This window comes from Conger conger, chromosome 10 (genome assembly GCF_963514075.1).
Source record: "Conger conger chromosome 10, fConCon1.1, whole genome shotgun sequence".
Classification (NCBI taxonomy): Eukaryota; Metazoa; Chordata; class Actinopteri; order Anguilliformes; family Congridae; genus Conger; species Conger conger.
In genome coordinates this window covers 41,409,711-41,436,095 of record NC_083769.1, presented here as the reverse complement: position 1 = coordinate 41,436,095, position 26,385 = coordinate 41,409,711, and the positions used below count along the sequence as shown (strand labels likewise).

At 50.3% G+C, this 26,385-nt stretch overlaps 1 protein-coding gene across 5 annotated transcripts in view; it reads left to right on the top strand.

The window, feature by feature from the left end:
- Positions 1–26,385, top strand: part of mtor (mechanistic target of rapamycin kinase) — a 106,167-nt gene that overhangs the window by 60,162 nt on the left and 19,620 nt on the right. For all 5 annotated transcript variants that reach the window (XR_009709717.1, XM_061256952.1, XM_061256953.1 and 2 more), the window contains exons 29-37: positions 8,120–8,195; positions 11,024–11,163; positions 14,852–14,952; positions 17,176–17,291; positions 21,136–21,213; positions 21,919–22,026; positions 23,591–23,716; positions 24,960–25,091; positions 26,183–26,298. Coding sequence is in view for 4 of the 5 variants with exons in the window: in XM_061256952.1 (XP_061112936.1) it covers positions 8,120–8,195; positions 11,024–11,163; positions 14,852–14,952; positions 17,176–17,291; positions 21,136–21,213; positions 21,919–22,026; positions 23,591–23,716; positions 24,960–25,091; positions 26,183–26,298 (993 nt within the window). In the remaining variant the exon portion in view is untranslated. The remainder of the gene's footprint in view (positions 1–8,119; positions 8,196–11,023; positions 11,164–14,851; positions 14,953–17,175; positions 17,292–21,135; positions 21,214–21,918; positions 22,027–23,590; positions 23,717–24,959; positions 25,092–26,182; positions 26,299–26,385) is intronic.

Below are 26,385 nucleotides of genomic sequence, written 5' to 3'. Positions count from 1 at the left end.
TCTGTCTCCTGCCTGAGTTACGAGGTTGAGAGTTGCCAACCTTGAACAAGAGAAAGGTGGCACAGTGAGAGGCGTCTGCAGGAGTCTACTGTAAGCCTGTTTGGTTTGTCAGGTGAAGTTTGCAGAAAGCTCAGTGTTTGGTTAAGGAGTTTCACTGCTCTCTCCTCCTCATTAGGGAGAGAGAAAAAAAATAATCCAGACATAAGTCACTCTTTTTTCTTGGGGTTCATTCAGTAGGCCAGACCTACTGTAAGTACAACATCTGGTCTTGGATGCAACCCAATCTTTGCCCCCCCCTCCCTTCTTTCTTTCTTTCTCTCTCCCTCCCTCTCTTTCTCTCTCTCTCGATAATGGTCTGCTTTTCTCTTTTGCAGAGGGCTTTAAAAATAGATGTGAATCATTACACTAGAAAAGCATGGAGCATTTGTGGCTGGGGGTCTGAGTATTGCCTTATGGTGGTAAATTGAGGATGCTGATTGAGTATCATGCCTGGCCCCCATAATGAACATAATCCTTGTAAAGTACTGTAGTTACATATAAGAATAACAGCCCCTTTGTCTGGCTGCTGTAAAATAGGGCTAGCAAATTGGGTGACATGTCACTGGCAGTGGTGAGTAAATTTGGGTGTTTTTCTTAGGTTACCATACTTAGATGCTGCTGTACAGTACGTGTGTTGCAAAGGAACGTTACTTGACCCTTTTTTAATCTTCTTTTATTTCTATTTGACCCGTTATTATATCTCGACCCTGTAGGTGGCAGTGTGAACTGATGGTAATGTAAAAGATGTGATTGGTTTTGAACCTGAGGTCTAGGGCAGGGTGTTGAGGCTGTGGTTGGTTGATGAGGATTTAGATAAAGTGCTGTAGGGGAAGTAGCAGGGTGGCCTGTAGCGTAGTGGTTAAGGTACATGACTGGGACCCACAAGGTCGGTGGTTTGATCGCTGATGTAGCCACAATAAGATCGGCACAGCCGTTGGGCCCTTGAGCAAGGCCCTTAACCCTGCATTGCTCCAGGGGCGGATTGTCTCCTGCTTAGTCTACTCAACTGTACGTCGCTCTGGATAAGAGCGTCAGCCAAATGCCATTAATGTTAATGTACTGGAAGAATGTGGGCCGCTTCTGTTGTCTGCAGGTGTGGAGAGGTGCTTTTCAGGAATGAGAACATTCACGCTATCAGCGCCTAACATGGTGTTGTGTTGTTTTTTTTTTTACAGGTGGAACGCAATGTTCCTTGATTTGAATGGAGCCAGGGAGGAAATTCTCTCTATTCCTGTCTGACCTTTGTTGGGGTTGAGCCTTGCGCTCTGGAGTCTGTTCCGATACGTGATTATTTGGTTTCTCAAGTGATGCAAGCCTTTGTTCAGAATCCATCTGAAATGAACTCACATTTTTGAACTTTTGCTGGGGAATGAAATTACTCTCTTCTTGGGAGTTTTGGCATCCAGGAAAGGTTATGTCTACATATCAAGGCCTCTGCGTCGTTCAAGCAATGAGAGCCACGAGTGCTCTCTGACTGAATCTCCCCTGCAGAATGTCCACAAGATGCCACAAAAACGGTCCGTTATGTTTTTGGGTGGAGCCAGACATCTTTAAGCCACCTTTGTTCGTGAATTTATGTCCGAGCATGGAAAGCATATTTTGGATTTCCTTGGATTTAATGGTCTCCAATTATCTTAACGTGAATGTGTTTTCTATTGAAAGTGGCTTGTTAATTGGAAACATCCATTTCAGCACACACATCTGGAGGGATGAGTTGTCATCCCAGAAAAATGCTGAAGATTAAAGTTAAAAGGGGAAAAAGATCACATTTATTGGTCAAAGTTTGTGCATAAGTCATATTTGGAGACTCCCTTTATCCTCACATCACTGAGTGCTTGTGTATTGTACAAGTATAAAACATTATAAATTAACAAAAAGTGTGAATATTGTAAAATAGTGAATATGATAATGACCTTTTGAACAATGAAAGTGTAGAAACTCGGGTTAAAAAATGGTTCAAACTGAGCGGGCCAAAATTATGGTTTATTGGGTAACTAGGAAAATAATTTGACTGCGGTGTATTCAGTCAGGCTTGGTACTAGTTTGATAGGTCTGTCAAGTAAGCATTTAATTCTTTTCCAATACACACTGTAGAACTTCTCATAAGGGATCTGAGGTCAGCACTCAGCGATAATACATACGATATGTGAGATGCTGATGAACAGGAAGCCACTGCAGCCAGCAATGAGGACAGCCATGTCAAAATAGAGGGGAGTCGTTACCCACTAATGACTCATTACACCCGAACTCTTCCTGAATCTAAATCAATGAGTAAAAACCAAGCCAGACCCTGCCGATGACTTTCTTTGGCAGGAAAATCTGGTTTCGAGCCGAAGGAACAAAAAAAAACGGTGCATCCATTGTCTTGAAGGGGACCTTGAGGGTAATCCATCGTCTTGACGAGGGCTTTGTGCAGTTGACAGTTGGTGGTTGTGCCCCAGTCTCAAAGGGGACTTTGTGGAGTTGATGGTTGTTGTTTGATTCTCTGTCTCTATCGGGACATTGTGGAGTTGATGGTTATTGTTTGAGTCTCTGTCTTGAAGCTGGACTTTGTGCAGTTGACAGTTGTTGTTTGGGCCTCTGGTCTCAAATGGGGTCATTGTGGAGATGATGGTTGTTGTTTGAGCCTCTGTCTTGAAGCTGGACTTTGTGGAGATGATGATGGTTGTTGTTTGAGCCTCCGTCTTGAATCCGGACTTTGTGGAGATGATGATGGTTGTTGTTTGAGCCTCCGTCTTGAATCCGGACTTTATGGAGATGATGATGGTTGTTGTTTGAGCCCTTGTCTTGAATCCGGACTTTGTGGAGATGATGATGGTTGTTGTTTGAGCCCTTGTCTTGAATCCGGACTTTTTGGAGATGATGATGGTTGTAGTTTGAGCCTCTGTCTTGAATCCGGACTTTGTGGAGATGATGATGGTTATTGTTTGAGCCTCTGTCTTGAATCCGGACTTTGTGGAGATGATGATGGTTGTTGTTTGAGCCCTTGTCTTGAATCCGGACTTTGTGGAGATGATGATGGTTGTTGTTTGAGCCTCTGTCTTGAATCCGGACTTTGTGGAGATGATGATGGTTGTTGTTTGAGCCCTTGTCTTGAATCCGAACTTTGTGGAGATGATGATGATGGTTGTTGTTTGAGCCTCTGTCTTGAATCCGAACTTTGTGGAGATGATGATGGTTGTTGTTTGAGCCCTTGTCTTGAATCCGGACTTTGTGGAGATGATGATAGTTGTTGTTTGAGCCCTTGTCTTGAATCCGGACTTTGTGGAGATGATGACGGTTGTCGTTTGAGCCCTTGTCTTGAATCCGGACTTTGTGGAGATGATGACGGTTGTTGTTTGAGCCTCTGTCTTGAATCCGGACTTTGTGGAGATGATGATGGTTGTTGTTTGAGCCTCTGTCTTGAATCCGGACTTTGTGGAGATGATGATGATGGTTGTTGTTTGAGCCCTTGTCTTGAATCCGGACTTTGTGGAGATGATGATGGTTGTTGTTTGAGCCCTTGTCTTGAATCCGGACTTCGTGGAGATGATGACGGTTGTTGTTTGAGCCCTTGTCTTGAATCCGGACTTTGTGGAGATGATGATGATGGTTGTTGTTTGAGCCCTTGTCTTGAATCCGGACTTTGTGGAGATGATGATGACGGTTGTTGTTTGAGCCCTTGTCTTGAATCCGGACTTTGTGGAGATGATGACGGTTGTTGTTTGAGCCTCCGTCTTGAATCCGGACTTTGTGGAGATGATGACGGTTGTTGTTCGAGCCCCTGTCTTGAGTCTGGAGTTGATGTTTGTTTGAGCTTGCGTCATCTGGGAGCACTCAGAGCCCCAGCTGGACTCCAGATGGCCCCGGCGAGCGACAGCACGGTCCCCGTGGTCCACACGGCCTTTATTAAGTCACTTTATCACGACCAGTCATCTCCAGAGCCTCACATCTGGGAGGCCGTCGCACGCGGCTGCCGTGAGCTTGTGTCGGAAGGCCTGCGCTACAGTGCCCCATTGTTGGAAAATGAATGACTGGTGGGGGGGGAGCGATGTGGGGATAGGAGGGTTTGCAGTTTAATTCTCGCCGTGTTTGTTTGATTTGTGCCTCTTGCAAGGATTTGTCTTGATTATGTGAGCTTTCGCAAGGCTTTAACAACCTATTTATCTTTGGAGTCAAGCCGAAGTAGGAAATTGATACCCTCGTTAGACATCTGCCCGCTACCATAAAAATCGAAAGGAAATTTTGGATATTCATCATCGTTTCTCCGGTGTAATTGTGAAAACGTTTCCTTACTTGAGTTATAACCTTTGGAAATACATTCGGTCATGAAATTACCTAACTGAAATGGCTCTTTGTTGTGCTGGTTACAGTTAAAAATGGGTTCTAGTCACACCATATGTACATTTGTTTTTATGTGAATGTTCATTCGGAAAATTATATAATCCCACAAGCACATGTGCGTTTGGTATAGGATCTGCCATAGGAGCCTACAGGTATACCACCTGCTTCCCTTTGTCCTGGTTATATATTAGTTGATATATAAACAAGCTCAGTATAAGTATTAGGGGTAGAGAATGCAGGCAGGGTTCAATCCCCTGTGTCTGTCTGCAAGTTTTAAATCTATAGAGTACATGTGGTCCCTATTGCACTCATATGTACTCTGTTAGAGTTGAATTAACACTCAACATTTTACTGTGTACTGAACCACAAGCTTACCTCTCTCTCTCTCTTTCTCTCTTTTCCCCTACACACAGCTTTCTATTCAAAGGGGTTTATTTACAAATGGTTTTTATTGTGGTCGTGGACCGCCTTTAGTGCCTTTATGCCCTGTTGAAACCCAGGCCTTAGAGGACAAGTAGGCTTCTTCAGGCCTTAAGTGGGGTGCGAAATTAGGTCAGGTGGTAAGAGCGGTCGTCTGGCAGTCGGAGAGTTGCTGGTTTAATCCCATCCTGGGTGTGTCAAAGTGACTAAGACACCTAACCCCCAAATGCTCTTGACGAGCTGGTTGGTGCCTTGAATGGTTTTGGTTTGTGAGTGTGTGTGTATGTGTGAATGGGTGAATGAGAAGCATCGATTGTAGAGTACTTTGGATAAAGGCGCTATATAAATGCCAGCCATTTACCATTTACCAAGTGCTGCTACGTGGAGGTCATTTTCTATCCCCCAACCCTCACGTACGCACGCCCACAACACCCACTGTAAATCCATCAGTTCATCATTCAATCTTTCAGTCCGGTCTTTTCTCTCTCTTTTCTTCCGTCTTTCCCCGATCCTTTGATCTCTCTCCGGCTCTTCCCGTCACTGTGCAGATGTTAAAATGCGAGCCGAATGAGATTAAAGTATCGGCGGGATTATCCTCTTTTCCAGATGTGCCTGTAGGAGGCCTCCCCACTGATTGAGGAGATGATGCCTCCATAGAGCTCTTCTGCCCACTTGTCTACACCAGATTAGCCTCAGTCAGATCACGGCCTTCATCGCAGGCACAGTGAGATCACGGCCTTCATCGCAGGCACAGTGAGATCACGGCCTTCATCGCAGGCACAGTGAGATCACGGCTTTCATCGCAGGCTGGTCTCCCTGGCCGGGAGGTGTTGCGTAGACTGCTTTCTCTCAGATGGGTGAAGAAAAGCCCTTTCTGTGTGACATCTCTGCCACTTGCCAGTTGATATTAGGAAGACCTTCCTTTAACAAGTGATGAAATCTGGTCAGGAGTGTTATTTTAACAGGCTTTTGATTTTGTTTGATAGTGACGGCTGATTAGAAAGAATTTCATAAGTGCCAGTGTGAAATAGTAGAACTTGCCTTTGCGTGACGCCCAACGGCTTCCGTCAGGATACCTGACCTTACAGTCAAGCACACATTACGCACACACACGCACACACACATTTATACCTTCACCTTACGATGAGACTTATGTCCTCCATTGCGGTGATGGTGGACGGCCTGTAGTCTAGTTAGTACATAACTTCCGAGTAGGACCCGGAAGGTTGGGCGGTCCGAGCCCCGGTGTAGCCAAGGTAAGATCCGCACAGCTGTAGGGCCCTGAACCCCACATTGCTCCCCTGCTAGTCAAGTAAGTTGCTTTGGATAAAAGTTTCAGCTCAATAACTGTAATGTTCACCTTGGTCCCTGCTTGTCTTCCCACATCTCTGCATTGGAACGGAGGGAACTGAACCAAAGTAAACTTTTTTGTCTTTATTTTGAAAAGTGTGTGTTTCTTTTCACTTGTATGGAGGGAAAAAAGGGCTTTGTTCTTGAAAAATGTTACCTTGAACTTTGTGCTTGCTTGTTCTGGATTGTTTTGAAATGGTGTGGTATTTTTATACGACTTTCGTGGCAAAAATGTGTAGTGGAATGATGTTTTGGCTTATTTGGTTACCGTGGTTAAAATATCTGTGATTCCTCTTGTCTGGTTCAACAAGGGGGGTTGGGGGGGAGGGGTAGAGGAAAAAAAAAAAAAAAGCCTTTCGAATGACAGATTCGTTTTGGAAACTGAATTTGATTTATAGAGGGCCTGTCATAAACTCAAAGTGTTTGAAGGCCTGAAAATGATTGAATCGTTGCTGCTCTGGACACAGAGAGAAGCTGGAGACTCAGGGAAAGTGTTGAGGGTGCCATTCCCCCACGCTGTTGGGTCCTGCGGTGATGCTAAGACCCCCAGCTGCTGCCTGGAGCCTGGAGCATGTGCAGACAGCACCGATACTCCCAGCCCTTCCCATGAGTTTTCCCTCTGTTTTCGGGGCTCACCCCGCACTCCGGCCCTCGTCGGGGAACCCTGACCCCGTGAACCCCTCGCCTGAACCCCCACTTCCGTCAGCCGTCACGGCTGAACACGTTTACCGGCAGAGGCCGAGCCGGGCCGGTAGTCATGACCCTTTGCCCCCGTCCGGCGGGAAAACCCCGGCCCTCAGGCACCCAAGAGCGCTTCCAGATGCCGTCTGAGACCCAGAGAGAGCGGGCGAGCGGGCCTGACGATCGCCGGTCCGTCTGGCGGAGGTGACGGTTCCCCTGAATTCACAGCGTCTCCCTGAGGCTGGAACCACGGCCGTTTCACCCCGGGACATTATCACGGGAGTGCTTTCTCCGCCGCGCGAGAGCACTTAACGATAATGGCGGCGGTTTTGCGGTTTAGTGCGGTAATACGTGTAATGTGGTTTAATGTGCAGTTTTGACAGCAGCGGATGGTTTCTTTTTTTTTTTTTTTCTGGCCTGTGCTGGGACTGAGAGAGACGTCAGGGCCCAGAGCGGCTTGGCAGTTTGTGTTCACATTTTGTTTTTGGGAGCGATAGAGCAAGGGAGTGACAGACAGACAGATTTCCTGATCCAGAGGAAGATTACCTTACATGAGTTATTTACCTGACGCTTTTATCCAAAGCGACTGACAGTTGATTAGTCTAAACAGGGGGCCAATTTCCTCTGTAGAAATGCCTGTCTCAACAACAGCAGCTGCAATGATCTTATTGTTGCCACGCTGGGGCTTGAACCCACCAACCAACCTTCTAGGTCTCAGTCAAGCACCTTAGCCAGTAGAGAAGAAGAGCTAGGCAGTGTGTGTTGAGTCCTGTTGTTTGACAGAGACGGATGTCCTGAACCAGAGGGTCTAGGCAGTGTGTGTTGCGTCCTGTTGTTTGACAGAGACGGATGTCCTGAACCAGAGGGGCTAGGCAGTGTGTGTTGAGTCCTGTTGGGGAGTGGGACGGGTCTGTGGGAGCTGACAGATTTATGGAGAGGTCTGCCGGGATACTGCTGGGTGTCCCCTGCTGACTTTCGCAATTTCAGCTCTGCAGTTGACATTATGTGACGGGAAAAGTGCTCTAAAGACCCGGAAAATAGACTGGAGAACTGGCCGGATCTCTTCCCCTCCATTTTAGCTGTTGATTGCTGTATATCTATGACCTCAGCTTCCACCCCTCAAGTGCTGCAATGTGACAACTCCACTGAAAGGTTTGGGTGAATCCTGCCAGATTTAGACTTTGAGTGCCCTAAATTTCTCTCTCTCTCCCTCCCCCCCTCCATCTCTCTCTCCCTTTCTCCCTCCCTCTCTCTCTCTTTCTCCCCCCCCCCCCCCCCCCTCTCTCTCTCTCTCTCTCTCTCTCAGCATAAACAACAAGCTGCAGCAGCCGGAAGCAGCAGCGGGGGTGCTGGAATATGCCATGAAGCACTTTGGGGAACTGGTAAGAGCTCTTCCACACAGCCGAGGCCGGGAGGGGTTGGTTTTTCGGCACGTGCTGCAGAGAACCCCGCCCTCCGTCTCTCGGACACGTGCGCGGGGCGTGCGCTCCGGTGGTCCGAAAAGCGGGAGCGGGGGCCGGGAACGTTTCACAGTCCAAATCTCCCTGTTTGTTTTCCCCTCTGCCTTTCATAACCCTTTAATCGTATTCATCAATGAATAATAATGGGGGAAGTAATGCGTGTTTGGAAGAAAAACAGAGATAATGCCAAACAGGCTCATGCACAAAAATGTCATTAAAACAGGCTTTAGGACACAAAGTCCTTATCTGTCCCCTAAAATTAGTCACCCGTTGAAATTCATCTGTGGGTGTTCAGCTTAATTAGCCGGCTACTGCAGGAAAGGTGATCCTGTTTCCAGTAACACTCCCCATGGTCGGTTGCATAACCGATTTAATTCATGATATTTCAGTTTTAATGCATAACTATTAATACGTGTGTGTGTGTGTGTGTGTGTGTGTGTGTGTTTATGAGGCATGTCTTATTTCAGTGCTCTGTGATTATTTCAGGAAGTTCTTGATGTCCCAGGGGGAATCTGGCCAAATACATTGAAATAAAGTTTTTCTTTTTGGGAACTGAAGACATTGCTGGGAAGCTCATATTCAGCTCTTTCGGCGCGGGTTACGTAACAGTCACAGACAGGGCTCCTTTGTAAGGTCTGATAAGTCCCCGCACTGCAGTCTAATTGCAGCACGATGTGATTGTAAACACTTCGGGGGTCACGTTTCGGTATTTTCCCTGCGTAACCTCGCGGTTTTTCGCGGGCGGAGCAGACGCAGGGCAGCGGGAGCGTGAGGACTGTCGGAGCGGTCGCTCTGCGGGTCGTTATACGAGCGGTCCGCGCGGCGGGGTTTTATGAAGTGTGGTGGGGCGGCGGTTTATGGAGCAGAAGTCTGCGGAGCGCTGATCCTGCCAGCCCCCTCTCGCCACGGTGGCCGCTTGCCGTTTTATTGGCCGTACCACTCTCTCTCCCTCTCTCCCTCTCCCTCTTTCTCTCTCTCTCTCTCTCCCTCTCCCTCTCTTCCTCTCTCTATCTCCCTCTCTCTCTCTCTATCTCTCTGTCTCTCTCTATCTCCCTATCTCCCTCTCCCTCTCTCTCTGTCTCTCTCCCTCTCTCCTTCCTTCTCTCCCTCTCTCCCTTTCCCTCTTTCCCTCTCTCTCTCACTCTCTTTTTCCCTCTCTCTCCCTCTCTCTCTCTCCCTCTCTCTCCCTCTCTCTCCCCCTCTCTCTCTCCCTCTCTTTGATCAGGGTGGTAATTAAGGTGTGAATGTCGCAAGAGCGCGTGTGGTGAGGGTTTCCAGCCCCCATGATGCAATGCGCCTGGGAGGCCCGCCTCCCGCTCAGTGCCACCGCTGGGGTCACCGGGGGTCACGGCAGATCCTCACATTCCTCATTGGCTGTCTGAGCGCTAGGAGCCGCTAATCAGGAGACACCTGAGAGGACCTCTCCGGTAACGCAGAAGCCCGTCTGTTTATTTTATCCCTGCCTCTCCTCGGGTGTAAAAACAAACCCAGACGAACCAGACCTAAGATGGAGCTGGAAACGGGGGGGGGGGAGACTGAACAGCTTCCAAAAGAACCCTTTGCCCTTTTAACGCGTGCCGCCATGTCAGAGAACATTTAAGCGCATCGCTCTTTCAGTTGCCTGTTCCTCCGGCTTCCATCCGCAGACATTTACGAGGATGACACTGAGGACTTCACTGTAGAGTAGTGCAGATGTGAATTTCAGGTGCTAAACCGCAAGTTACCGGATAAATGCTAACCCAAGGCCTTACTGGGCTGTCGGTGTTAATATTAACGTTGACTGCCTTGCCATTTCTTTCATTTTCCAGGAGAGATCCACGGGTCGCTTGAGCTCTGATTGGTGTCCCTTCTCGCATATCATTACGGCGAACCGTTTGACCTTTGGAATTCAAATTTAACTGCCGCTTTTCGCATCTTGGCTATAAATTTAGACTTTAATATACATCATGATGAAGCCAGAAGTTTAATCGGGCCAGATGGTCTTTCTTTCCCCCCTCCCTAAGCTTCGGCCATTCGTTCAGGCTGCTGACGTTGGGTTATGTAAATGAGCTTCGGTCGGCCAGTGCGGTCGGACGCACTAACACTCAGTGTCGTAATGGCTCTTCCGTGGCGCTCCAGTGTAATTAATGTCAAAATAAAACCCCGGCCCTTCGGAGTCCATTACGGTGTGAATCGGAGGCGGTAATTAGTCCTGATGAAACCCATTAGCGCCTCGTCTCGGACACGCGTGTCCTTGTAACGCTCGGCGGGGGGTGCGGTGGCGTGGGATGTTGACGAAGATAAACCGTGAATCCCACGAAGTGCTCTTTAATGGCGGCCTCCCTGAATGTCACTGCCTCGTGAAGCACGCGTAGGGGCGCTGCCCCTCTGGAGAAGGGCCTGTGAGAGGGAGGGTGTCCTTTTTCGGGGTGAATATGGGGTTTGGGCTGGACACTGGTGATCACCCTCCGCTCTCCGACTCTGTGAAGGTGTGCCGAGTTTGAGCGGTGCTGTCCGTGTCAGAGCTGGGCGAAGCAGTGGCTTCTGGGTGCTCCAAGGACCACTCTTCATTCCATCTCTTCATCTTCCTCCATCTTTCATTTTTCTCCTCTTCCTCCTCTCCCTTTTTCTCTTCCCTTCTTCATTTACTTCCCCTGTGTGAATCCCCCTCCTCTTCCTCATCTACTTCCTCCCATTAATCTCCTTCCTCTTCCTCATCTATTCCCCTTGTTAACCTTCCCTCTCTCCTCCTCTTCCTCTCCCCGTGGCAGGAGATCCAGGCCACCTGGTACGAGAAGCTCCACGAGTGGGAGGACGCTCTGGTGGCCTACGACAAGAAGATCGACATGAACAAGGAGGACCCGGAGCTGATCCTGGGCCGCATGCGCTGCCTGGAGGCCCTGGGGGAGTGGTGAGTCCCGCAGGACGCCTGCCTTCCACCGGGGCGCAAGGGCCGTGCTGGAGCTCTGCCCTGGGTGTCCTGCCCAAGTGCTGGAGGTCTGTCCTGGGTGTCCTGCCCAAGTGCTGGAGCTCTGTCCTGGGTGTCCTGCCCAAGTGCTGGAGCTCTGCCCTGGGTGTCCTGCCCAAGTGCTGGAGCTCTGTCCTGGGTGTCCTGCCCAAGTGCTGGAGCTCTGTCCTGGGTGTCCTGCCCAAGTGCTGGAGCTCTGTCCTGAGTCTCAGCCCGTGACCTCCCGGTCACAGTCCTACCCAAGCGCTCTGCTAATTCTACCCATGTGTCCAGAGGTACGAGGGTCAGCTTGCAGACAGACAGGGTGTGAGCGTTTGCGATGGGGCAGGCAGTGCGTGTGTGTGTGTGTGTGTGTGTGTGAGTGTGTCAATGTGTGAGTGAGTGTGAGTGCGTGAGTGTGAGTGCGTGTGAGTGCGTGTGAGTGCGTGAGTGCGTGAGTGTGTAAGTGTGTGTGTGTGTGTGTGAGAAATGGGCCAGACAGGTTATAAGTGTATGATGTTGGCTATGCAATGTGTGAGCGTATGGGTGGAGGACAGACCCACTTGCATCTCTGTTAGCATCATATAAATCTATTAGCATGGCTGTATCTATCTGAGCTTTATCGGATTGGTCAGCAGGATGTACGGAGAGCTACAGACAGTCGCCCGGCCTTCACGCTCTGTGTTACGTAAGGAAGTGTCCTCACTCGCTGTATTTCTCTGTGACTTTCCCTTGTTAGTGTCAGAGCTCGTTTTGTAGGAGCCAAGCTTGAAAAATAAGCTGTGACTTGGCACGAACACTGGTCTGGGAACAGTCAGGGTTTGACAGGCCTGTGGGGCTTTGTGTAGTTATTGGTAAGCCATTGTCAGAGCTGTTCAGTAACAGGCCCGTTCATGCATGCAGGCTGGTTCCACTGATCATCACTGTCCACTGTTCTGATATTTTAAAAAAAGAAGTGTTGGATGAAAAGTGAAGAGAAGCAGCTGGAAAGGTCGGTGAGTCTGAACGCTGACAGACAGGTCGCCCTGGAGACCCACGACATTTCCAGCACTTTCCACTTTCCACTTTGTACTTGTTCAAACGTTACTGACCCCGTGCACTGATGGAATCTGACGTTACTCACTTTGACACGCCCGGGTGTGTTCACTGCATACAGAGGGAGAAGGGTTCCCGTAAACAGAAGTTTGTTTTGGTGCCGGTGGCCGGCAGGCGTCCATACCCAGCAGTGGTGTTGGCAGCTTGACCAACAACTGTCGCGCGGTCCCTTCCCAGAATTCAAAGCTTCCCGAGCTAGCGGTCAGCGCTCACGGACAGGGCCATGGCGCACTGTGACGCATGTCTCCCATAGCAACCCCAGTGCTGTAGGCAGTCTCTCCCGAGCCCTGCCAATCCTGGCCTCCTTCTGTAACTGACCCTGGAAACGATGCCGTCATAACCACTTGGCTTGTGATTATGGACATATAAAAATAAAAATAAAAAGTCAAATAAAAAATGCAAAAAGAAATGTAACATTTTCCATTATGGATTCCTGCAAAATGCAGTTTAGTCTAATCTGTTGTATTTGCCAAAGTTTTGTGTGTGTGTGTGTGTGTGTGTGTGTGTGTGTGTTTCACTCTACGTTTGCCTTTGCGTGTCTGTGTGCGGTGCTGTGGCGGTATCCGTGGCATGTTGTATGTAATGTGCGTGTTCCTGTCTGTGCGTGTGTGGTGCATGAGCATTTCTCATCAAACCCAGTATCTATAAAGTAGTCTGGACATCAGGCTGTCGTTATCTAGCCTGTGGATTGATAGATGTGGCTTCTGGAATGTCTACTATCCCGAAGGGAATTAATCTGGATCTGTTTATTTTTAAACACTAACTCATGCACTCAATTCCAATAGCCAATGAAAAAGACTTGCTGGGAAAATAATTAGCTACTCCGTTTGGTAAACTCTCCTGACTTGATAATTGCTCGAAAATTTTAAGCATTAATGAAATCCCTAGTACATAATTGCCTGTCATAACTCAGTTCCCACACACGCATAGACACACGTGTGTACACACGCATGCAGATACACACATACACTCACGCGCGCACGCACACACACACGTGCGTGCTGTTTCAGTGCGTTTCTCACAGAAGAGAGTCGGGTGTGTGAATGTGCATATTGGACCGACAGTACTGCACTATCCATGTGTGTATACGTGCGTGATTGTCTTTGTGTGTGCATGTTTGCGTGTGTGTGTATGCCTGCCTGTGTGTGCGCGTTTGTGTGTGTGAGTGCGAACGTATGTGTGTGTGTTAGTGCCCATGTGTGTGTGTGATTGCGCATGTGTGTGAGTGCCGACGTGTGTGTGTGTGTGTGTGTGTCTGTGTGTGTGTGCGCACACGCACATATAAGTGTGTGTGTGTGTGTGTGTATATGTGTGTGATTGTGCATGTGAGTGCAGACGTGTGTGTGTGTGTGTGTGTGTGATTGCGCACATGTGTGAGTGCTGACTTGTGTGTGTCTGTGTGTGTGCGCACACGCACATATAAGTGTGTGTGTGTGTATGTGTGTGATTGCGCATGTGAGTGCAGATGTGTGTGTGTGTGTGTGTGTGTGTGGGTGTCTGTGTGTCTGTGTGTGGGTGTCTGTGTGTCTGTGTGTGTGTGCGCACGCGCACATATAAGTGTGTGTGTGCGTATGTGTGTGATTGCGCATGTGAGTGCAGACGTGTGTGTGTGTATGTGTGTGACTGCGCATGTGAGTGCAGACGTGTGTGTGTGTGTGTGTGTGTGTGTGATTGCGCATGTGAGTGCAGACGTGTGTGTGTGTGTGCGCGTGTGTGTGTGTGTGTGTGCGCGTGTGTGCACGTGTACGACAGGTGCATGTGGGCGACTGAGAGGCCCGTGTTTTTGCAGCTCCAGGATGTTGTGTGTGATCCGGGCACCCGGGGAACCGATTGACCGCCTGCACCCAAACCCGTCTGAGCGAGGGCCATAATCACCATATCAGCTGGCAGGCCTCTTCCCCCGGAGAGAGGGGGCCCCCACGCTGCACTCAGGGCCCCAGCTTTATATTCCAACCGTGGGGCTCGGACAGACCCCTGTCTCACAGCTGAGCAGGATGTTCTTCTTCTTCTTCTTCGAGAAACGGGTGGAACTGAGTTTCTGTTAAAGCCATCTCACTGCCTGTCGCTGTCTGAATCGGCTTCTGTGCCTCTCTGTTCTGCCCGTGACACGCCTGTCTGTCAAAGGGATCTGTTGTGGATTCTTCTGGAAAGCAACACGAGGTCTGAAACTGCGTACAGCACTCAAATCAGGGTTTGAGACAGAAGTGACAGCTCCGCAGATCAGAATGTAATAGCTTGGCATTGCTGGCATGGTTGGTTTGGTTTGAGGCTTAAGAAATTTGAGTTGCCAGTGTGTGTGTGTGTGTGTGTGTGTGTGTGTGTGTGTGTGTGTGTGTGTGGCATAAGAAGTTTGAGTTTCAGGTGTGTGTGTGTGTTTGTATATCATCAGAAGTTTGAGTTTCCGATTTGTGTGTGTGTGTGTGTGTGTATATATCATCAGAAGTTTCAGGTGTGTGTGTGTATCATCAGAGGTTTGAGTTTCCGGTTTGTGTGTATGTGCGTGTGTATATATTATCAGTAGTTTGAGTTTCGGTGTGTGTGTGTGTTTGTCTCTCAGGGGCCAGCTGCACCAGCAGTGCTGTGAGGAGTGGACCCTGGTGAGCGAGGAGACCCAGGCCAAGATGGCCCGTATGGCAGCCGCTGCAGCCTGGGGACTGGGTAAGACCCATCGCCTCACTCCCCAAATCCAGGAGTCCCACCACCCCAATCCCCAAATCCAGGAGTCCCACCACCCCAATCCCCAAATCCAGGGGAGCCCCACTGCCCCAATCCCCAAATCCAGGAGCCCCACCATCTCACTCCCCAAACCCAGGAGTCCCACCATCTCACTCCCCAAATCCAGGAGCCCCACCACCCCACTCCCCAAATCCAGGAGCCCCACTGCCCCAATCCCCAAATCCAGGAGTCCTACCATCTCACTCCCCAAATCCAGGAGTCCTACCACCCCAATCCCCAAATCCAGGAGTCCCACCATCTCACTCCCCAAATCCAGGAGCCCCACCACCCCACTCCCCAAATCCAGGAGCCCCACCACCCCACTCCCCAAATCCAGGAGCCCCACTGCCCCAATCCCCAAATCCAGGAGCCCCACCGCCCCAATCCCCAAATCCAGGAGCCCCACCACGCCACTCCCCAAATCCAGGAGCCCCACCGCCCCAATCCCCAAATCCAGGAGCCCCACCACCCCACTCCCCAAATCCAGGAGCCCCACCACCCCACTCCCCAAATCGAGGAGCCCCACCACCCCACTCCCCAAATCCAGGAGTCCTACCACCCCACTCCCCAAATCGAGGAGCCCCACCACCCCACTCCCCAAATCCAGGAGTCCCACCACCCCACTCCCCAAATCCAGGAGCCCCACCACCCCACTCCCCAAATCGAGGAGCCCCACCACCCCACTCCCCAAATCCAGGGAGCCCCACTGGGGAGCTCAGAACACAGGGCACCATCAATCTAACTTACCCGAGCGTACCGGCCTGCTCAAAGCATCAGACCACCCTTAGAAAACAACTCCCACTCTCCGAGTGTACCAGGCTCGTTTCAGTTACGTTCCGCTCTTTCATTCAACTATCGTGACTGAAAACACCACAAAGTCATATGGAACACAAACATGAAATTCAATAAGAGTGCACTACAGTTAAAATGGACAGAGCATTATTCAATTTTTTGGGAAATTTGCTAACCATTAAATAAAAGTCAAATATTTTCAAGGCTGAGAGTCTGTTTTTGGATTCTCATATGCTCATTAAAAGCTATTTTATTGGACTTTAGAAGCCAGCTGGTTTATTGTTTCTATTAATGATTAAAACTAAAACGTGCATGCATATGTGTGTGTATATATATTTGGATATTTCATATTAATTTGCGGTCAGTGGAAGTGCTCTGGCTGGCAGGTAACCAGATCTTATCGTAATGAAGCAGAAAAGCCTCTTCTTCCAGGACCACACTTTAGGGTGACGTAACCCTCTCCTCGCATGTGGCCTGCAGCCTCATTCCCCCAAAAAACCAGAGGCTAACACTCCAAAGGGCCATCCAGCCTCTGGCCCTCTGCCCTGGCCACACCGGCTGCCCCTGGCCCTCACACACACAGATGCACACACACACTCACACACACACTCACACACAGACGCACACACACACACACACGCACACGTGCGCGCACACACACACACACACCCGTGCGCACACACACACAGACGTACACGTGTACACACACATACACACACACACACATACACACACACACACGTGCGCACACACACACACACACGCGCACACGTGCACACACACACACTCACACACACACATGCATACACACACGTGCGCGCACACACACACACACACACACACGCGCACACACACACACACATGCATACACACGCACGTGCACACACACACACGCGCGCACGCACACACACACACACACACACACACACGGGCGTTCCCTCTGACTCAAACCCAAAAGCCTCTGGGCATGTCTGACTCCTCCACGGCCATCCTGAGCCTTTAAAACGGGCCTTTCAAGTCGTGCCCTGGAGCCTGATCAGATCTGCTGTAAATATCTTGTGTTCTGCTGCCTAGCTCTGCTGTGGTTCCCATAAATATCCCTTCTAATAGGACCTGGGGTTCTCTGCCCTGTCGACAAACATGGCTGCCAAATAAATAGCAGTGTCTGGCAAATAAATAAGAGTGATTTAACTGAGGGGGAAAAAGAAAACCTTTACATACACAGTATCCCGTGTCAGCGGCTTGTACTTGTCACAGTTAAGAATGATGCTTGGTATTAATATCCTTGGGAAGGGAGACTGTTGGTGAGAGGTCTTATTTGTCAGAGAAACGCTGAGACTGTGCTTTAGGTGTCGTGTTTCTGCGCTTCCCCAGGGCACTGGGACAGCATGGAGGAGTACACCTGCATGATCCCCCGGGACACGCACGATGGCGCCTTCTACAGGGCAGTGCTGGCACTGCACCAGGACCTCTTCTCACTGGCCCAGCAGGTGAGACACATCGCCGGTGCAACAGGTCATTTCAGACGTCTAACTGCAGCAACAAACACCCTCAAACCGCAACACTGTTTATCTCTCCCCCTTCTCTGTGAACGCGCTGATGTTGAAATCCCCTACCCAATTGGCTGTGGCAATTAGAACCAATTTTCAGTTGGGCTTGAATTACTGTAAAGCTATACAATGTGTTGGTGTCGGTCCATCAACTGTATATTTAGAAACCTGAGTTTAAGGACTAGAAACACAGGCAGAGGGTGAGTCAACATGTCAGTGAACCTTAAAAATCTTACCTATCGTGACTTTAATACAAAAAGCAGTTTGGCCATTGCTCCGTCATCTCTGCTCGCTCCACAAAATGGAGGTGTTTGTTCGGAGCAAACCCCTGGACTCGAAAGCCCGTCTTTACCGTCTGCGAAAGTGGAAGTGGCTCAGTGGGACTGTGGAAGGACCTCAGTGGGAACATAATCTGTACATAAACTCTGAGGCAGAGAGAGGCCACGCTCCCTTCACCAGGAAACCGTATAATCTGTCACTCCTTTATACAGTTTATTCAGAAGTCCCCGTCTGTACAACAGCAGGCTTCCCATAGGGAGTTTGTACACACAAACCCCAGGTTTGACTGCTGTGTTTGGTATGTCACGCGCACGTATAAGCCGTTACTGGTGCTCTGCTAATTCTAAGAACAGAGCGGAACCGTGCAGATTAGCATCACTCATCAACCTCGTATTTATTATTATTGGGCTGATGAGCGTAAACGTGAAGCCGGCCGTGTCGGGTTTATGAGCCGTTCGCCTTCGCTGCTGGGCGCCTGTGTTTTCCCGGGGAGTGAAAGCAGAGGGTGATTGAGTAGGACTGCCTCTCGCGGCTCTTTGCCCACTGCTTGACACTTGTGCTTCGCAGTCAGACGCGTGCCCGTCTGAAATGGAAAGATTTTGTTTGATCGCACCCCCGCAGTATTGGGAGAATGTTAGTCACTGTGACAGATTAATTCTCCTGCGTCTGGAGTGTGTAAGAGACTCGGGATTTAGCGCAAACACGACTGGAGCGCTGTGCCCTTGTGGAGGTTAGGATATATTATCATTATGAAATATCCTTTCCTGCCAGTTTGTGTCTGTAGATGTGAAGAGAGAGAGAGAGAGGAGGGAGAGAGACAGAGAGGGCAGGAGAGAGAGTGAGAGAGAGAGAGAGAGATGAGGGAGATGGAGAGAGGGAGAGAGAGAGAAGGAGATGGAGGGAGGGAGATGGAGAGAGGGAGAGAGATAGAGAGAGGGAGAGAGATGAGGGAGCTGGAGAGAGGGAGTGAGATGAGGGAGATGGAGAGAGGGAGAGAGATGAGGGAGATGGAGAGAGGGAGAGAGCGCATGAGAGAAGGAGATGGAGGGAGGGAGAGAGATAGAGAGAGGGGGAGAGGGAGGGAGAGAGAAAGAGTTATAGAGAGAGCGATATCAGCCTTGTTTTCAGTGAGATGGAGGCACTTCCTGTCTGGATGGTGGGGAGTGCCATTTTATGACATCATTGTCACGAGCATCCAGAGAGGAGAGAGTGTGTGTGCAGCTGGATGTCCAAAGTCCTGAGACCGCGCCTATGCCCTCCTGACCACACACACTCACTCCGTCACACACAGTCACACAACACACACCAAACCTGTCCCTGCATCTGCACCCCACCTGGGTTTGATTACAGTGGCAGGATCACGAGTGGATTTTTCAGTATAAAAGGCCGGACTGTGGAGACCTGCTCTATGGAACTTGAATGGAAAACAGATGCGCTAAAGCTTTTAAGATCGGCGAGGGATCAGAACTGTCTTCCGGACATATATTTGGTAATCCCCTCTTAAGAGGTTGATTGTGACCTGTGCTTTCTAACCATTGTGCCTTGGCCTTCGCCAAAAATCTGCCCAGACGTGAGAGAACAATGACTGCTTCTCAGAGTTCAGGGCCGAGGAGAGTCTGGTTAGTCTGCTGCGAGGTAAAGCTGGCCTCCCCACAGAGATATCGTCAGAGCAGGAGGAGCAGCCAAAAACGCCAAATGCTCCGCTCCATCCCAGTGCCTATAACAAGGGGGCCGGGCCCGCGTCCCGTGGGGGAAGATTTGGGGGATTTGGGAAGTGTCCAACATTCGCCCCGCCGTGCTGTTGAGTGAACGGGCGGACTCCGGGTCCCGGGGGGGGGGCAGTAAGAGTCCCGTTACCCGGTATTCAGCGCTGTACGGTACCTGCGGTACACTCACTGGGGCCCAAGTCCTTCTGCAGGTGTGCTGTTCGTACACTGTCTCACATAGACACCCAGGCCGCTCCGGACTGTCCCGAAAACAACTGCTGGAGGGGCGGGCGGGCGGGCGGGCGGGCGCGTAGCGGACCAGCTGTCCTGGAAGGCGTTTCGCTTTCCCTCGTCTGTTTCGGGCCGGGTAATTACAGCGTCGCGAACGCGGCCGCCAAAATCGCTATAAATCAAGACGGATTCGGGGGGGGAAAAAAAACCCCAAGCCCTGTCGCTTTCTCTAATTATTCGGTTCAGCGTTGTGATTATGAGAGCAAGAATGCGGTATGTGAAAGAAGCACGCTCATGCCTAGGGTCTTGTGTAACGCGAAACACAAAGCTATGAAACGCTATACTCCGAAGCTTTCGACAGCATTTGGGAACTGATACAGGAAAAAATTTTACAGCTGTATGGGACCGAATGACATGTACAATCCTAATTAAATTTATCCAAATCGCTGCGCCCGCGACCTTATGCAACAGTCCTCGGGAAGTATGATGTCATCGCACATATAATGGGTTTTCAGACGTGATCCAGAACATTACGGGGTTAATTGCACGTGGCGTGTGGGAGATCACCTCAGATCTGTGCGTCTGTGTGATCTGAGGCCTGGGTTATATTTCACAGGGGATGAAGGCCTTGACTTCGGGGTTTGATTCAGTGCTCAAAACAGCTGGTGAATCATGCTTTGAGTATCTCAAGGCCTTCTTAAGGCCACCAGTCTACCTTGTGCCAGTTAACATCATGGAAGGACCACAGGAGCTATCCTCCAGAAGGAGAAGCACTTATTGTTCACACTTTTCATTTGCAGTGAATATTTGATCTGAGCTTTAAACTTACAGGCCAAAGACCCTGTAACTGTACTGAGCAGAGCGCCATTTAATCTCCGTCTTTAGGTTGTTGGGGGGCGCGGGGGGGGGATGGGGTAGCAATCCAATCAGAGAGTGTATTTTTACACCCCACTGATGTTTACATAGACGGAACACATTTTCTCGCCCATGTCTTTGTGTTTGTTGGGTCTGGGTTGACTGAGTCAGTGCTTGAGGTAATGAATGTGAGTGTCTGATGTCATGTCTTCTCCAGTAAGATAATCCTCTTCTTACTTTCATAGCAAATCTAAAATATAAACATAAATATTCATACATTGCTCTGTGAATGTTGCGTAAATATATTTTTTCCCCACTGATTGAAATAGCCTTCCTGTTCACCATATAGTTCCTGTTCATGAATGTCACTGCTGTGTGCTTACTGTGTGTCTACTGTGCATTTACTATGTGTACTATACTGTGTATGTGTGTGTGTGTGTGTGTGTGTTTACCGTGTGGTTCTGTGCTTCCAGTGCATCGATAAGGCCAGAGACCTGTGTGTGTGTGTGTGTTCTGTGTGTGTGTTGTGTGTGTGTTCTGTGTGTGTGTTGTGTGTGTGTGTGTGTGTGTTTATTGTGTGTTTACTGTGTGGTTCTGTGCTTCCAGTGCATCGATAAGGCAGAGACCTGTGTGTGTGTGTGTTCTGTGTGTGTGTGTGTGTGTGTGTGTGTGTGTGTTAACTGTGTGTTTACCGTGTGGTTCTGTGCTTCCAGTGCATCGATAAGGCCAGAGACCTGCTGGATGCCGAGCTGACTGCCATGGCGGGGGAGAGCTACAGCCGGGCCTATGGGGTGAGAGGAGGGGAGCTCACATCCCTGTGTCTGTGCTGTTTTCTGTTTTTATTATGGCATAATTCTGAAGGGAGAGGTAGAGAAGGAAACAGCATGTGCTAGTTTTTACATCTGCAATATGTGCTTGTGTGCTTGAAGCTACAGGCTGCTTTCAGGAGTAATGTGTGTGTTAGATTAGGAGTGGGCAGGTTGGGGATGCTCAGTGCTGATACTGGTGTGTGTGTGTGTAGTGCAGGCTGATACAGAGTTCCTCAGGAATTATGGGAGTGGAGGAAGACTTGATGGGGTTTATGGACAGCGCCCATGAAGGTTTAAACACTGGGCTCAGGCCAGACATGGGCCTGTGTACTGGGAATTATGGTGAGAAATGTGTGTGGACAATTATTTATTTTTCTCTCTTGCTCCCCTCCCTCTCTCCCTTCTTCCTTCCCTCCCTCTATCTCTCCTATTGTCTCTCTCCCCCCTCTCTCCCTCCCTCTCCCTCTCTCCCTCTCTCTCTTCCCTCCCTCCCTCCCTCTCTCTCCCTCTCTCTCTCCCTCTCTCTCCCTCTCTCTTTCTCCCTCTCTCTCCCTCTCTGTCTCTCTCTCTCTCTCTCCCTCCCTCCTTCTCCTCTCTCTCTCTCTCTCTCTCTCTCTCTCTCTCTCTCTCTCTCTCTCTCCCTCCCTCTCCTCCCTCTCTCTCTCTCTCTCTCCCCCTCTCTCCCAGGCCATGGTGTCATGTCAGATGCTGTCAGAGCTAGAGGAGGTGATCCAGTACAAGCTGGTGCCTGAGAGGAGAGAGATCATCAGGGAGACCTGGTGGGAGAGACTGCAGGTGAGTGCGGGGAGAGTGATGGGATTCCTCACGCACATGGAAACACACTGTAACTCTCACTGTAACCACATGCACATGGAAACACACACACATATACGTACATAGATACACACACATGCACATATACGCATGCATGCACACGTGCACGTTGTATGCTCACACATACATATATATACATACACACACATATACGCATGCATACACACGTGCACATGTTGTATTCTCACACGCACACACACACACACACGCTCATTTACAGGTATCAAATGGGCGCAAATAAGTGCACGTAATTTGGGCATGGTGAATATGAAGAATTGCTGTATAAGAAACATGCATCAGGACTTGAAGAGCAGTGAAATAAGGCTTTGATCTGTATAGGGGAACATGTGTTTCTGCCTGCTGAGAGGCTGGAAGCAGGCTTTATTTAGAGCTGTTCCCAGACTGCTCACTCTGTTTCTGAGGCACGTAGAGCAGACTGTTACCCACCTGCAGGATCTGCGTCGCTGAGATTTACCTTCCACGGCCCGACAGGCCTGTTATGTGATGTTCACCCCCTGACACCTTATAATGACATATTTTCTGATGATTATCAAGTAATATCAGTCAATCAATCAATCAATCGACCAATATGTCAGTGTCAGTCTGGCTGTGTCACTCTGCGCTGGAACCCCGTCTCCTGGTTGGAAAGACCTTTGACCTTTCCCCCGCACTGTCAGGCCGGAGCACAGAGGACAGAGCTGCGAGCACTGTATTGGGGCACGCTTGCGCACACGTGATGCGGTCATGGCTTCCTGTCCCCGTGAAGCCCCGCTGCGCCCCACGGCCTTCGACAAGCGCCCCTCAGAGACTACACCTACGCCCGTTGCCTGGATACCGACCCAACAGGGACGCATTCGCCTTTCCCGCTCGCTGCCGCGTGCCGCAGGGGAGGAATTACCCAGCAGCCACCGGGGCTGGGAAGCGCTTGATCGTTTGACTTCATCCATTCATAAAGAGGCGGGTGTGAGCCTGGACGAGTTTCAGCGGAGCGAATGTTCAAAACCGTAGCAAACGGAGCGGAGAAACACAACCTCATCTGCTCTGAGATTTATTAGCCCGTGAGCTAATACATCTGCCGAAATAGGCTCTTCTCAGCAGATCTGTGGTGAGAGTGTGACTGTTTACTGCACTGGGCGTGTGTGTGTGTGTGTGTGTTAGGAATGGTGCCTGTGCATTCAGTGCATGTGTGCATGGGTATGTGTGCAGGTTTAGTGTTTTAGTGTGTGTATGAGAGAGTGTGTGTATGTGTGTGATTGAGTGTGAGTGCATGTGTGTATCTGTGTGAGTGTGTGTGTGTGTATGTGTGTATGTGTGTGTGTATGTGTGTGTGTGTGTGTGTGTGTGTGTGTGTGTGCATGTGTGTGTGTGTGTGCATGTGTGTGTGTGTGTGCATGTGTGTATGTGTGTGAGTGTGAGTGCATGTGTGTATCTGTGTGAGTGTGTATATATATATGTGTGTGTGTGCGTGTGTGTGTATACATATATATGTGTGTGTGTGTTCCTGACTCTGGCTGTGTCTCTGCAGGGTTGTCAGCGCATCGTGGAGGACTGGCAGCGGATCCTGATGGTGCGCTCGCTGGTCATCAACCCTCATGAGGACATGCGCACCTGGCTGAAATACGCCAGCCTGTGTGGCAAGAGCGGCCGTCTGGTGAGCCAGCCCTGCTTCTACACCCTCCTACACCATCCACCCTGTGTCTCCAACACGGTCTACACCCTCCTACACCATCCACCATGTGTCACCAACACGGTCTACACCCTCCTACACCATCCACCCTGTGTCACCAACACGGTCTACACCCTCCTACACCATCCACCCTGTGTCTCCAACACGGTCTACACCCTCCTACACCATCCACCATGTGTCACCAACACGGTCTACACCCTCCTACACCATCCACCCTGTGTCACCAACACGGTCTACACCCTCCTACACCATCCACCCTGTGTCACCAACACGGTCTACACCCTCCTACACCAACACGGTCTACACCCTCCTACACCATCCACCATGTGTCACCAACACGGTCTACACCCTCCTACACCATCCACCATGTGTCACCAACACGGTCTACACCCTCCTACACCATCCACCCTGTATCACCAACACGGTCTACACCCTCCTACACCATCTACCATGTGTCACCAACACGGTCTACACCCTCCTACACCATCCACCCTGTGTCACCAACACGGTCTACACCCTCCTACACCATCCACCATGTGTCACCAACACGGTCTACACCCTCCTACACCATCCACCCTGTGTCACCAACACGGTCTACACCCTCCTACACCATCCACCCTGTATCACCAACACGGTCTACACCCTCCTACACCAACACGGTCTACACCCTCCTCCACCATCCACCATGTGTCACCAACACGGTCTACACTCTCCTACACCATCCACCATGTATCACCAACACAGTCCTCATACACCATCTACCATGTATCACCAACACGGTCTACACCCTTCTACACCATCTACCATGTATCACCAACACAGTCCTCATACACCATCCACCATGTATCACCAACACGGTCTACACCCTTCTACACCATCTACTGTGCCATGTATTACCAATCTGTTATATTACACCATCTACCACATCTTACCAAAAAACCATGAAAACCTGGAATATGAAAGTAGATGAGTAGTTCTTTCTTTGAGTGTAAATATCATTGAGTGATTTGTTGCGTGGACATTTGGGCAGGTTTTCTCCTGAGTCTCTCCTCAGCCGTGCTGTCCTGACGGGCATGCTTATTTATCTAGCAGCGTTTGGGAAACTCCAGCGTCAGGCCGCAGTGGGGTCAAGGGTCAGCGGAACAGGACACTTTATCTGAATTTTGTCTCTCTCTCTCTCTCTCTCTCTCCCCCTCTCCCCCCTCAGGCCCTGGCCCACAAGACCCTGGTGCTGCTCCTGGGAGTGGACCCCTCCAAACAGCTGGACCACCCCCTGCCCACGGCCCACCCCCATGTCACCTACGCCTACATGAAGTACATGTGGAAGAGCACACGCAAGGTAGAGACAGGGGAAGCAGGGGCCAATCCCCCCTAGAGCAATGTGGAGCAATGTGTGGTCAAGGGCCCAACTGCTGTACTGATCTTACTGTGGCAGCACTGGGGCTTGAACCACCAACCTTCAGGGTCCCGGTACATTAGCCACTAGGCTACAGGCTGCCCCTTTTACATGTTTATCACATCAACGCGACACAGAAACGAAATGGACACACTGTACCCTAAAAGCACATTAGGTCTCAGTGAAAGACCTCACTAAAAGATGGGCTCTTTGTAACCCTGGAGCCATATCACACGCCCAGTCATCTCCGTAGAGTGCAGAAAGTTCACTTCCTTTAAAGTCAAAGGATAATAAATGTGCAGTTCAGACAAATGATTTTCTGGCCTGTGGGATAAATGCTTTTCTGGCCGGCGGGTTTTTCTGGTCGTGTGCAGCGCCAGACCATCCTGTTCTCATTCTCCCCGTGGCCCCCCGCCTGGTGGAGAGGCCGGGGTCGTTTGGGCGTTGGGTTTGGGGCGGTGTGTGAAGCACGTGTGCGGAGGGGAGCGTGTGTCTGTCATCGCGGAGGGCGTCATTAGTAACCCTGACGGATGAGAGGCGGGGGGAGCAGCGGCCCCTGTGGAAAACGCCCCAGGATCATGAAGAGCCTGATGAACCTCCTCAGAGCCTAAATAAAGAGCCGGGCCCTCAGTCTAAACACCCCTCCCGTGGCCTCCTGAGGAGACCCCCTCAGAGGGGGAAACAGGGCCCCCCTCCCTGTCTCTCTCCTCCTCGCCCCTTACGTCCATGTCTTAAGTCGAGTCCGAATGACAGACAGGGACGTCTCAAGTCAAGTCTGAAGTAAAGAGGTCATGATCAGTCACAGTGAGGAAGGCCCTGACCTGCGCTTCCTCTCTCCCCCTCTCTCTCTCCCTCGCTCTTTCTCCCTCCCTCCCTCTCTCCCTCGCTTTCCCTCCCTCTCTCTCTCCCTCCCCCTCTCTCTCTCTCTCTCTCTCTTCCTCCTTCTCTCTCTCTCTCTCCCTCCCTCCCTCTCTCTCCCTCCCTCCCTCCCTCTCTCTCTCTCTCTCTCTCTCTCTCTCTCTCTCTCTCTGCAGATCGATGCGTTCCAGCATATGCAGCACTTTGTGCAGGGCATGCAGCAGCAGGCCCAACACGCCATCGCAGCCGAGGACCAGCAGCACAAACAGGAGCTGCACAAACTCATGGCCCGGTCAGTCACACACACACACACACACACAGTCACACCCACACACACACACACACACACACACACACACACACACACAGTCACACCCAC